General features: G+C 42.7%; 1 protein-coding gene across 1 annotated transcript in view; it reads right to left on the bottom strand.

Annotated features, from left to right (window-relative positions):
* Snd1 (staphylococcal nuclease and tudor domain containing 1) overlaps nt 1-13,577 on the bottom strand; it is a 408,394-nt gene that overhangs the window by 367,581 nt on the left and 27,236 nt on the right. The window contains exons 2-3 of the mRNA XM_057771546.1: nt 8,146-8,295; nt 725-845 (exon numbers count right to left, since the gene is read on the bottom strand). Of these exons, the coding sequence (XP_057627529.1) occupies nt 725-845; nt 8,146-8,295 (271 nt within the window). The remainder of the gene's footprint in view (nt 1-724; nt 846-8,145; nt 8,296-13,577) is intronic.

Below are 13,577 nucleotides of genomic sequence, written 5' to 3' on the forward strand. Positions count from 1 at the left end.
AACAACTGGCCCCAAACAGATCTTTTTTTGCTAAAGAGTCCCCAAAAAGAAGAAAAGCCACAAGATAAAAGAATACAGAATGCAATATAGGAAATCTATAGGAATTCAATTATCACTCTGATCCCAAAGCACAGTGCTGCTGAGTGCCCTCTATGGGAAGAAGAATGCTATAGTAAACCACACCAAGCCAAGAAAGTGCAGGAGTGAGAAAGGATCAGGGCTGCTGGACAGGTGCTCTGTTCTTATGTGTCCGTGTCCAGAACCAATTCCCATACAACCCACAGCATCTTCTAGAGTTAATGCCCAACAGAGGCCTGGTATGGGATTGTCCTCTGTATGCTGTGAATAATACTGGTTAATAAAGAAGCTGTTTAGAGCCTGTGACAGGGCCAAATAGATCTAAGCAGGGAAAACTAAAGTGAATGTTCAGAGAAAGAAGGTGGAGTCAGTGAGATGCCATGCAGCCAACAGGGACAGACGTGCCAGAACTTTACCCAGTAAGCCACAGTCACAGATTAGTAGAAATGGGATAATTCTAGATTTCACAGCTAGCTAGCAATATGCTTAAGCTATTGGCCAAATAGTATTGCAAATAATATAGTTTCTGAGTGATTATTTCGTGGTCCTACTACAGGGGCCCATTCTGTCCTTCTGCCAAATTAAAACTGATCCTTGGAAGGACTTGGGCTCTAAGGGAAATGAGTCCACTCTTCTTGCTGCTCACCTTTTCCAAGGTAGATCATTCCATACTCTCGCCCCTGGGGAGTCTTGTTTTCTATTGTGAAACAGACTTCCTTCCCAATCAGCTTCTTGCGAAGAAATTCTCGAGCTGGAAATGCCCAAGGCTGAAATACAAAACAGAAGTGTCAGGGGAAAACTGCCTACTCCAGACCCCAACTAGTAGCAAATCAACTTTACGTCTTCACTAAAAATGTTTAGACACTTAACCTCAGTCTGGCCCTGTGCTGGGCCAAGGACATGAAGAAAAACCACATACAACTGACTGAACACTTAGGGCCTCGTAGAGAGGCTCTAGCAGCAGCTGGATAACTAGCACAGGCCCTAAAGCACGCCTCAGTTTTCCAGACACAGCAGGAGCACTTTCCTCCGCCACTCTCTGCTCAGTTACAGCTTACTTCTGCACGATATTTGGCAACATTTTTTATAGCACTTACCATGTGCCTGCCAGTGCTCTGACTGCTTTCTGTAGATCATCCCACTCCCTGAAATGGGAAGCCCCTCCAGAAACCACCTAGAGGTGGAACATCATAAATCACAACTGCTACTGTCATCTGCTTGTCTCCTTCCAGTTCCCGAAGCACTTGCCTTAATGCCAGTTCAAGGCAGAGCTGGGACGGGGACAAGCTTTTATTCAGCGCTGTGACTGTGGGGGTAAATCTCTGCTCAGGCAGGAGCCTTATTCATGCCACTTCTACTACCGTTTCAAGGACAGCAATAAAGTTGAGAGAGCAGACCCAAAAATGTTTGTTTCCTCTCCTACTTCTGCTCCAGTCAAAAACCCGGGATCCGGACACAGAAATGGCTCAGCAGGTAAAAGCTCTTGTTGCACAAACACAACAGCCTGGGTTCAATCCCCAGATCCCATGCTGCAAAGGAGGCACCTGAAAGCTGTCCTCTGGCCTCCACATACATCTTGTAACAGGTATGTGCGTGCACACATACACATGTACACACACGGCAATAAACTTCGAAAAAATTAATGTATAAAGATCCTAGAATCTTGGGAAGACACCAGTGATAGCTCTTGATAAGGAGCAACTTATAAATGGCATCATGATTATTTCCTCTCACTTATTCAGGACAGACACAAGCAAGGAAGGGGAGTGCATACCCCCAAAATGGGGAACAAAGTTTCCATGTGAACAGAGACAAAGAGATGGTCTTGTCCACCTTGTCACTTCTAGGGTGATCCAGGTATGTCTAACACACAATCCACAGCCCCACAGTTCACAGCCCATAGGTTATGGGCTATTATAAATAATGGCTATAAATGTTACCCAACATAAAATAGTAAATTTATTTTAAGAGACTACTGTATTTTTTTTTACATGTGTATGCGATTGTTTTTTCTCAAGTGTTTAAGCGATTACTTTGTAGATGGCACTGTGTCACAATGTCAGAAAGTTAGACATGCCTGGTAGAAAAAAAAAAGTTCTCCTCTTAAGCAAGCCTATCAGAGGATAGCCAGGGCCCAGCTCAGAGTCCCAAGTTCCTTTAGAACAGAAATGAGGAGGGAAGGGCTCAAGCAGCAAACAGCAATCAACATACTAAGAATGTCAGCAAGCATAAAAGGAAGCATCTCCCTTTATGATTCAATCTCATTCACTGCCCATTGTCATCTCTTCAAGTCACAGTTCAGCATACACATAATAAAATTCAGTTCAGACAATTAAGTGGCCTGAAATAACCCTTTCTGTGCAAGCAGCTTATTTCATGAGGTCATTCAATAAACTTTGACAAAGTTTGAAAACTCCTATCTAGTTCCTGAAAACTAGAAGCCAATGGAAGATGCAAGTCATGAAAAAAAAAATGCTGTTATTTAACTCCAATGGTGAGTGGCCCTAGGAAGAGGTAAGAGGCCCAAACCAACCTTACACTCATCTATATTGCTAGTCTCTTCTCAAAGCACCAACAAGCAGAGAGACGAAGCACTCAACAGCAATGCAGAGTTCACAAACCACTAGGTCTCATTTTTACAATCACCTTACTCCCTGAAAATGAAGACCTTGAACGTCAAAGTGAGGTCTGATAGTATATGATTCCAATTATAAACTGCATCACAGAAAACGTTTCTGAATCAACAGTACTGAGCTTCCTATATTTTTACTACTTCCTCTAAAAATGTTCAAAATCTGGCTGTCTTCACAACACATTAATATTCAAACCTCAGTAACATCGTACTTTAATACCAGAGAGAGCTCAGCAAGTGCTCCAAAGGGAAGCATATTTATCACGGGTAACAACACTCACCAAGGGTCAGTTCACAAGGAAATAAATACATCTCCAGACCCTGTGAGAAATCCTCCAGTTTCTATGCACCACAAAGAAGCTCTCTAAAAGCTTTTATGGATTGCTCAAATAGCATCCATTCTTAGTCCCTCATGTTTTACAGCTCATCTGTCACTAGCTGGTCAGGCAATAAAAGAAAACCACACTGGAGGCCTCGAAATGAAATATGCCTGATCCTATAGAGGGGGAAAGCCAGCAGTGTCTACAATATTTTCCAAAGCCAGGCCTTCTTGAAGCTTTGTTCTATCCAAAACTGGGAATTTGCTACTGAATAAGCTACTAGCAACAACAGAAAATCGAAAGACTCAGAGATACACAAGAGTTTGACCTTGTCCCTTACAAGAGCAAGGGAACACTCTGGGAGACAATCTTTATGAAAGTGAGGCCAGTGTAGACCCACACAGGATAGCCAGGGAGATGGTCTGTCCCAATACTGCCTGCCCTAATTGGAAGAGCACAATACAGGGAAATGCTCCAAGCATTGAGCTGTTGCTCAAATGTCACAACAGCTAAGTAGGAAAGAAAGCCATGGTCTGTCCATAGGATATTCCAGAGTTTCATGTAAGAAACAAATACCCTTAACAGAAGAAACTTGAACTACCACTTCTTTTTAGGGTCCCCAAAAGCAGGGAAGCGGACAGCCTGCATTCCATGCTAAGACTCAAACAAAGTCATGATGTCTGAAGTCATGAAATAATAGAATGTTTTAATTCCAATCTTCTCTTTGGTCAGACTCCTAAAACTACTGAGACCAGATCAAACCAGAATCATGTCAACTGTGAAGCTAGATAATTTGGTACATGACCCAATTCTTGGGACTCCGTCTCTCCTCTTACCCATTCCATTGTACCACCTTACCACCTCTCCCTACCACCTCAATCCTCAAAAGCTACAGTCAAAGTAGAAAATCCATTTCAGAATTTCCCCTGAACCAGCAGAGAGATCACACACAGCAGGCACTCAATTAATCTGCGGGAAATAAATATATAACCAGCACAGTGCCCATCAATGCAGTGTCTAGGCTGCTTGGAGTATCTAGGCAACGCTGGGGATTAGCCTGGCACAGGGCAGTGAAGGCTGGGGACGTACAGCTTTCATTTCTACAGGACTTACAAGAAAGCTGAGTATCACTGAAGGAAGATACCAGGTGGGAAGGAAAAAAATAATTATGAATGATACTCAGGGCAGTGATATATAAAAAGCAAATGAATAACGATGTCCTTGATTCTTCTTGAATCTTCTTGATTCTTCTTTCTTGTGGAAAAAGGAGACAATGTTCTCCACGTCAACGGAAAGCTGGTGCTTCCCTGTGCCACTCGGCCTCTTTTCTCATCTCTTCAAGTGTGTATTTACTGTATTCCCGCACTGAGTCAGGTGCTGACCAGACACAGGGACACAGAGAGAGAGAACGGGTTGAAGAACGCACAGTCCGGTAGAGAGAAGCAAACAACTCAGGAATAAAATGCTGTAAATGCTGAGAGCACAGAGATGGGCCAGGGAAGGAGATGTCAGGGCTGTGGGTGGGCACCAGGTCACACTGGCGGGGAAAGCAATATGAGCTGAGGGCAAAGCCAGAGGGGACTGACTCCAAAAGCCTGTGAGCAAAACTGAGTGCTGGATCACCCCTGGGCCCACAACCACAGAGGTGCTTCAAGGCCTGTGATGAATGAGCCAATACCAAGCAGTTGGCCCTGAACACATAGACGTATAAGCAACACTAAAATCAACTAAGCAGAACATATTTATAAGTGTGTATATGCACGTATGTGTGACAATAATAACCGAAGAGTGAGAGACCTTGGATTTGAAGAAAGCAGGGAATGGACACAGAGAAGTTGGATGGGAGGAAATGACATAAATACAGCATTCAAACATGAAATTCTTAAAAGATAAATAAAATAGTAAAATAAGTATTTTTTTACTTCGGAGAAAAATGAAAGTCAAAGCACAAATGGACTTGTGGTCTAGGCTAGGCGTGTAGCTTGTCAGAGTAATGAGAACCACTTGGTGTCTAAGATAACGAGGAAGACTATGTAAACTACTGGAGGCATGATGACACCCACCATTAATCCAGTACTCAAGCAGACACCCTGAGGCCAACCTGGTCTACAAAGGGAGTTCTATGTAGATTACAGATTGAGAGCCTGTCCAAAAAGGGGAGAACAGAGATCTGAGATCTCTGGAGGAAGTATGATTAAGAAAGAAGTCAAAAGGCATATTGTTTAAATGTCCCCAGCACAATAGAAGAGGTAAAAGAATCATATCAATAGCAATGAAACAGGGAACACAGGTCGGAGAGAGGCAGAAGGGGGGGGGGGCAACTCGGAAAATGAAACTAGCGCAAGGAGAATGGGATTTCTGCTTTGGGTTGCCAGGGGCTGTTACTGGAGCCTTGTGTCCATGCCGTGCCAAGGGTGTGAGAGGAGACCAGACCATGACCGGGTAAGAACTAGGGCTTAGCAGGAAGGAAGAATAGTCATGGCCTGGGAAAGAGTGACTACAGCTACCAAGTACTCATCTCAGAGTTACTCTGTAGATGGCACTGAGTGAGCCACTGTACTTCTTGAGAACTCTTCCGGGTTCCTGGAAAGGGCTTGGGGACACCAAACTGCTCTCGAAAAGAGAGAGCGCTGGACTGTAAACTTATGGACCACTAAGATAGAGTACCAGGTACCTGCCAAGAGTCTACTCAGATTCCACTGCCCTGCTACACAGGAGACAGTTCCCCAGATTCTCATCCATGAAACAGGAAATTAAACAAACCTTTCTTAGAGGCTGCACTGCTTCTTCCTTTTAGGGAAAAGAGCTTGATGACCTCTAAGAAGAGGCAGCTCTTTACCTCTCAGGAGCAATCAAGTATTCTACGGCACACAGCTGAAAGGAAGAGAAAAGCTTGAAGCAGTGATTTACCCATTTGATGCTCACTCAATGGCAGAAGAAGGCCAAAAGAGGTTTAATCTTCAGTACTTGATCTAGCAGACTAGTGATTACCAAACATTTATTAAGTACTTTGTGATGCACTAAGCACTTCATGTTTCCTTATTTAATCCTCATTGAACAATCCAGAGGTAGATACAGACACTACATTAGTCTCAACACTTGTAGTTACTGATGGAGGACCAATGAGAAAGAACTGACTTTAATGTATTTAGTCATTATCTCTAGAATCTAACCAACTACTGCTGATAGAACAATTATGGGTGATTTTTCTCCATCTCCATTATCTATAATGCTATTTCACTATTGCCTTATTTCAAAAAATACTATTAAAGATGAAAAGAGCTAAATGTTTTCCTTAAATAAAAGCTCATGAGCTATTACCTTCTCTTCTTCACTTCCTTGAAAGGGAAAAGCAGAGAACAGCCAATTACTAATCTCTATTCAAAGTTACCAAGATGGAGAAGAACAAATAATTAAGAGTCCAGAAATTCTGCTTCTGACAAGAGAAACACAGCTAAAGGAGAACCAATCACCAACATTTCCAAGTGTAGAGAATCCACCAACTGGGATGGACAGCAGCTATCTGGAGAGGTAAGGATGTAAGCAGTCAAGAATCAGATGATGTGAGAAGCCATATAGCCAGGTGTTAAGAGTTGGGGGGTGTTGGAGGCAGAGAGGAGATGAGAAAAAAACTCAGAAGTAGCTTCTCGGAGCATACCACAGTGACAAGCTACAAGTGGCCCAGAAACAGTTAAAACTCATCCTTAAAAAAATCTCATGTTTAGGGCCAAGGAGATGGCTCAGCTGACAAAGGTGCTTGCCACCAAACCTGACTCATGAGTCCACCTGGTAGAAAGAGAGAACTGACTCCCACAGGTTGTCCTCTTACCTCCACACAGGAACCTATGCACACACACACACACCATTTAAAAAATAGTAATAAGGGGCTGGAGAGATGGCTCAGTGGTTAAGAGCACTGCCTGCTCTTCCAAAGGTCCTGAGTTCAATTCCCAGCAACCACATGGTGGCTCACAACCATCTGTAATGAGGTCTGGCGCCCTCTTCTGGCCTGCAGACATACACACAGACAGAATATTGTATACATAATAAATAAATATAAAAAAAAATAGTAATAAGAACTCATGTTTAGGGGCTGGGTTGTGGAGTGTTTATCACACATGAAACCCTGGGTTCAATCCCAGTGGCATATAAACCAGGCTTAGTGGCACATTCCTATAATGCCAAACGCACGAGGTAGAGACAGGAGGATCAGAAATTCAAAGGTATCCCCTCCTATTTAAGTATTAAGTCAGTTTGGGCTACATGAGACCTTATAACCAAAAAGTCAAGGGATTCTGAGTGGGGAAGAAGGAACTAGATATTTCTCAGTAGTAGAGCACTTGCCCAGCATGTGTGAGAAGCTGCTTTCAAGTCCCAGGACTGACAAAAAAAAAAAAAAAAAAATTACATAAAACTTTAGAGTTTCATAAATTCAGATAGCTTTGGGGATATAGACAACTGTAATGAAAGGCTAGCACAAGCACTGACAGGCTATCATTTATAAATTGTTACACTGATGTGACATTAAGTCTGTTCCCCAAAAGTGAGACAGTGAGGCCTACAGGAAAGGACTGGGGACAGCCCTGCTATCGTTGTTGCAATTAACCAACCATGAGGTAAAGAATCATCTGGGAAATAAGCCTCTGGGCATGTCTGAGGGGCTGTCTTGATTTGGTTAGCTGAAACAGGAGGACTCTGCCCGCTCAGATCCCATCTGTATGGAGGGAGGGAGGGAGGGAGGGAGGCAGGCAGGCAGGCAGGCAGGCAGGCAGGCAGGCAGGCAGCTGGACACAAGCACTCATCGCATCTGCTTGCTGGTTATTCTGATGGGATCAGCTGTTTTCTGCTCATGTTACCTTGACTTCCTTGCTATGATGGACTGTACCCTTGAGTTGTGAGCTGAATGAACCCATTCTCCTTTGAGTTGCTCAAAGAAAAATGAAAAGCAACTAACTTAGGCAGTGTTTGTATAATGACAGATGTAAGCTACCAGGGATATATCCAGAGTCAGCCTGACAAAAAATACTCACCATGAACAGAAAAGAATTCCACCAAAGGGGAGAGCAGACTGCCAACTAGACCCACAGCCTCAGAAACGCCCGAGGAAGCACCTACCTCATCTGGTGTATCCTTGCCATCTGGTTGTGTGGCAGCCGCCCGTCGGGCAAGATTTCCAGCGCGAATGTTGCTGAGGTTGATCTGCCTCTCTGGAGGAGGACCACCACGGGGCTGCCCTCGGACAATGATGGCACACCCAGAGAGAACCTACACAGGTTAAAAGAAGAGAATGGTGGTCTGAAAATAGTATCACATAATGTAAGCTGTATGATAATGAATCCCCAAAATCTAGAACAGCACCTCGCACTCCAGAGTCCACCAAATATATCCATAGAATGAGGAAATGAACAGAATTTGGCTTGAATTTTGAAAGAGAAATTAGCTACAAAGAGCCTTGGTCCAGATTCAGAAATGATGGACTCAAAAATATAAGTAGGAATTAAACAACAGAAAAGCCATAAATAAACAGACTGGGATAAAAAGACATGAGACACGGAGGTTAAAGACCTTTGTAATTTTATCCCAGCATGCATCAACACTGTTCTTTTCGATTATTAACAAGTTAATATCTCCACACTCTCCATTCTAGAATGAGGCAAACTAGAACACTTAAAGAACGGGAACGCTAAAGAAAGGAACCCTACATAATCAGGGCCAGAGGCAGGAAACACCAGAGCATGTGCAACATCAAACGAGATAGACACAAGTACTGCCCTCTAAAAGGCCACATCCTGAACACTAACATTCCTAAGTGTGTCGGCTTCTTTCTACTCCTGCCTAAGAAGCCTAAACAAAACCTATGTGCAACTGTGGAAAGGCTCTGAAGTTCATTGGCATTAACTTTTAAATATCTGAGGGGCTGCAAAAGGAAAGATTTTGAGCGAGAAGAGAAAGAGAGGCACGCAGTAAAAGAACACAAGCTACTCAAACTGCCTCTGCTTAGTGAGGCTGCTCTGACGACAGCAGAGCTCACTCAGTCTGCAGGCTTCTCAACTCCATGCTTCCACACACACAGCTACTGAAAGGTTAGTATGGAAGGCCACAGGGCTCTGCCAGTGGAGGCTACTGCTCAGATGAGAGCCCTGTGATGGAAGCTCCCTCTGAAGGAGCACAAGGGGAAGACTTCCACACACCCACTAGCAGACATTCTTCCTCTCCTCAACTAAGGCTTTAAATTTTTAAAAAAGTATCATAAATATATGAGTCAGAGAATAAAAAAAGTAGAAAAGGAACCACTATGCACGAGCCAGAACACTGCCAGATGTGTTGGTGGTTTGAATGAAAATCTCCCATAGGCCCACTATTAGAGGTGTGGCCAGTTAAAGGAAGCATGTCACTGTGAAGTGGGCATTCAAGTTTCAGAAGTTCAAGCCAGACCCAGTGTCACTCTCTGTTGCCTGCCAAACTGGATGTAGAACTTTCAGCTCCTTGTCCAGCACCATGTCTATCTGTATCCAGTCATGCTTCCCACCATGACAATGGATTAAACCTGTGAACCTGTAAGACAGACACAATTAAATGTTTTCCTTTCTAAGAGTTGTCACGGTCACTGGACAGTGCTGGCACATGCCTTTAATCCCAGCAATGGGGAGGCAGAGGCCAGCCTCAAATACAGTGTGAATTCAGGACAGCCAGGGTTGTTTCACCAAGAAACCCTATCTCAAAAACAAACAAGCGACAACAAAAAAGGAGTTGTCATGGTGTCTCTTCACAGCAATAGAAACCCTAAGACAAAAGTCTGTACCAGGGACTGAGGTACCACAGTGATAGGCCGGACCAGACTTTGTTTGGAGAACTACGGAACACCTTGGGATTCTGGACTAGAAAAGCAGTTGAATGCTTTAAGCAGGGCTTAATGAGCATGAAAGATAGTGGTGCAGAAGGTGATTTGGACTGTGGGTGCCTGGCTCAAGAGGTTTCAGAGAAGAATATTAGATGTGGCATAGAGACCAATTTTGTGATATTTTTGCAAAGAATGTAGCTGCTTTCTGCTTATCCAAGAAAAAAAATCTACCTGAGGCTAAATTCAAGTTATGTATTAACAGCTTTGGTGGAGATTTCCAGACAGCCTAGTTTTGACTAAGTTGTTTGGTTTTTAGTGGCCATGCTTATACAGATATGTAATGAAAAGGAGAAAACTGAGCAAGAAAAAATATAAAATGTACAGTTTGAGGAGAAAGGAGGCACCAGGGAGAGTAAAGAGCTAAATCCGACATTCAAGGAGACAAACAGATCAAAGAAAAGCCTGACATTAAAATGAATAAAGGGAGTGGTGACCTCAAGGCAAGATCCCACCCAGCTAAGTTTCCAACTTGTGAAAAGGAACTAAAGAAAAACTCAGAGCCAGGTGCAGTGGTACAAGTCTTTAATCCCAAAGAAGGCAGAGGCAGGTAGATCTCTGAGTTAGAGGCCAACCTGGTCCACAGAATGAGTTCCAGAATAGCCCAATTTAGGCAGTAAACCATCAAAAACAGAAAGCTGGTCAAAATGTACTTGAACAAAGGGGCCATGGTCTAGTCCCAGCAAATAACAAAATTTGGCAACTGTAGCCATATGGTTCTAACTTTAGAGTCACGGATATAAGAAAGGGATATTCCCCCACCTCGACTAAGCCACTGAGGCCTGGCTTATGTCAGGGGCATCCCTGGATGGAGGCCCAAAGAGGCCACTGTCTGAAGCTATGAACGTTAAGCCTCCATTGCCTTGGAAAACCCAAGATGCTAGAGATGCCAGGGTCACAGGATACCGGCTAAAGAGAGCTGCTAACAGGGAATGGAACCAGTCCAAGAAAGAAGTGTGCTGCAGTCAACAAAGTTTAATAGAGTTGGAGATCTGCAGTGTTTTGACATCATGGAGATGCAGAGTTTGGAGTTCGCCCTGCTGGCTTTTAGTCTTGCTTTGGTCAAGTATTTCCTCATTACGCTCTTTTTCCTTCCATTTGGAATGGTAATGTATATCCTATGCCATTATATGTTGGAAATATGTGATCTGGTTTATCATTTTGATTTTAGACAGACTACAGTTAAGATAATGCATGACTTTGAGAGACTTTGCTGACACTGTAATAGACTACTGAGACTTTTGAAGGGGGACTAATTGCATTTTGCATTATGATACAACTAAAAGTCTATGGAGGTCAGGGAGTGGAATATGGTCATTTGAATGAAAATGGGACCCGTAGGCCCATAGGGAATGGCAGGTGTGGCCTTGTTGGAGGTGTGATTTTGCTGGAAGAAATATGTCACTGGAGGTGGGCTTTGAGGTTTCAGAAGCTCAAGACAGGCCCAGTGTCACTCTCTTTTCCTACTGCCTGCCAATCTGGATGTAGACCTTTCAGCTCCATCCCCAGCACCATGTCTGCCTGTGCACAGCCATGCTTCCCACCATGACAATAATGAACCTATAAGTCAGACCCACTGTTTTCCTTAGAAATGTTGCTGTGGTCACAATGTCTCTTCACGGCAATAGAAACCCTAAGGACACCCTCCATGTCCTTTCTACTCAGTCTTCTGATGCCCACCACCACTCTGACCACGAGACAGTTGTTCCCTTGCTCTTTTGCACACTTGTTTTTCATTCATCTTAAGTATCTTTAAGCAACAAAACTTCATTTTGTCTATTTCTGCGCTCTACTAGTTGAGTCTTCTATACAATGACTTATTTATTTTACTAATTCTTTTTAGTAAAATCTATGCTGATACAACTCATTTTCATGACTATGGCATTTCACTGTATTACTCTATCACAATTGAGCTAACCACTCTACTACCTATTCATGAGAATTCTATCAGGCAATATGCAGATGCTGATATCTTTTAAACTAGCTCTCCAGTTGATGTCTCCAGTGCCCTAAGCACACAGACCTTGGCCTAAATCACTCCAATGTGACTACACAAACAAAAACTTGTCTTCCCAATCCAGTTACAAGAAAATGCTCTTTATTTTTAACCTTTCTTCCTTTGTAGACTTTACTTTTTATTCATGCGTGTCTTTTGTGTCTGTACGTGAATATGTGCATGTATGTGTATCAGTACCCACTGAGGCCAAAAGGCATTAACAGATGCCCGAGAGCTGAAATCACAGGCAATGATAAGTCACCAGGAATTGACCTTGGGTCCTATGAAAGAGCAGTAAGCACTCTTAACCACTGAGCCATCTCTCGAGTTCTCATTGTACAGAGGTCAGGGTCAACAGCACATCTTCCTCTATCACTCTCCACTTTATTTTTTGAGGCTGAGTCTCTCACAGAACCTAGATTTCAATGATTCAGTCTGATTCCCTAGTCAATAAGTTGCAGAAATCCATCTGCCTGTCTCCACCTCCCCAGCTGAAATTGGAGGAGCAGCGCACCATGTCTGGCTCTCTTATATGGGTACTGGGGATCAAATTCAGGTCTTCATGCTTGTATAGCAAGCACTTTACTGACTAAGCCACCTCCCTAGCCCTTTCAATTCACGTAAGATTCTCTGTATATTCTTTATTATTAAGTATACTAATTCAATTCCTAAAGGCTGATTTGTCATGACAAGGACTCCTATCTCCTATTGCTCCAGCCAGAAAGGACTGACATGCGTACAACTTTCTTCTGAAATGGTCTACCCATTGTTTACTGTTGGCATTAAAGGCAGGAAAACACTGTGTCTGCAGGGCAATGTGAAAGAATGAAACCCATCTGGTAAGAAAGACTAGTTTTCCTTCTATTTATAGACTCTGAAATCATTCAAAATACACTATACCCTTCTTGCAGTTATCTACAACTCATTTTCCAAGCATTGATAAACTGTCTTGCCAACAGTTCTTATTCAATTCCTTCCTCAATAAAAATATTCTAAAAGACTTCCATTATTGAAACTCTTATACCCAATAAAACCAAGGGAAAAATGCTTAATCTACATAAACATGAAAAAGAACAACATCCTATAAATCAGATTTCTATTTCATACTGCATCAAACCAGTTTTCATAATAAACAAATGCCAGGTTTTTCAAAGTTTATTAATTGATTGATTGATTGACTTTTCAACAATGCTTATTAAATACCAACAATGTGTGGGATATTGTTCTAGGCAAGCTGCATATTTCAGGGTAATAAAAGACAAAAGTTTCTGCTCCTGGAGAGCTGACGCTCAAGTGGGGAGACAAACATACGCAAGGAAAACATAGCATTTATCATATTTTTAATTTCAGAAGAATAAAGATTGTGAGGAAACTGTCAAGGGTAATTGATTTACCAAAGCTCCACTGACTGATTCATGTTACAAACTTTCATGAATAGAGTAATTATCCTTAATTGCTAATTTATAGGGCATAAAAAACAAGTCATATGGTTACCACTTTATTCAATTAGAATAATAAGATAACATATTCTAGAAAAATGATCTCAGGACTACCTGCTAGGAGGATTGTGAAACCAGCTGTCATAATGAGTCAGTCTGAATGAGGTTATGAATATGACCCTTCTCGGCTCTGCCTATAAAGGTTGCAGAGGGA

This window comes from Chionomys nivalis, chromosome 1, assembly GCF_950005125.1.
Source record: "Chionomys nivalis chromosome 1, mChiNiv1.1, whole genome shotgun sequence".
Taxonomy (NCBI): Eukaryota; Metazoa; Chordata; class Mammalia; order Rodentia; family Cricetidae; genus Chionomys; species Chionomys nivalis.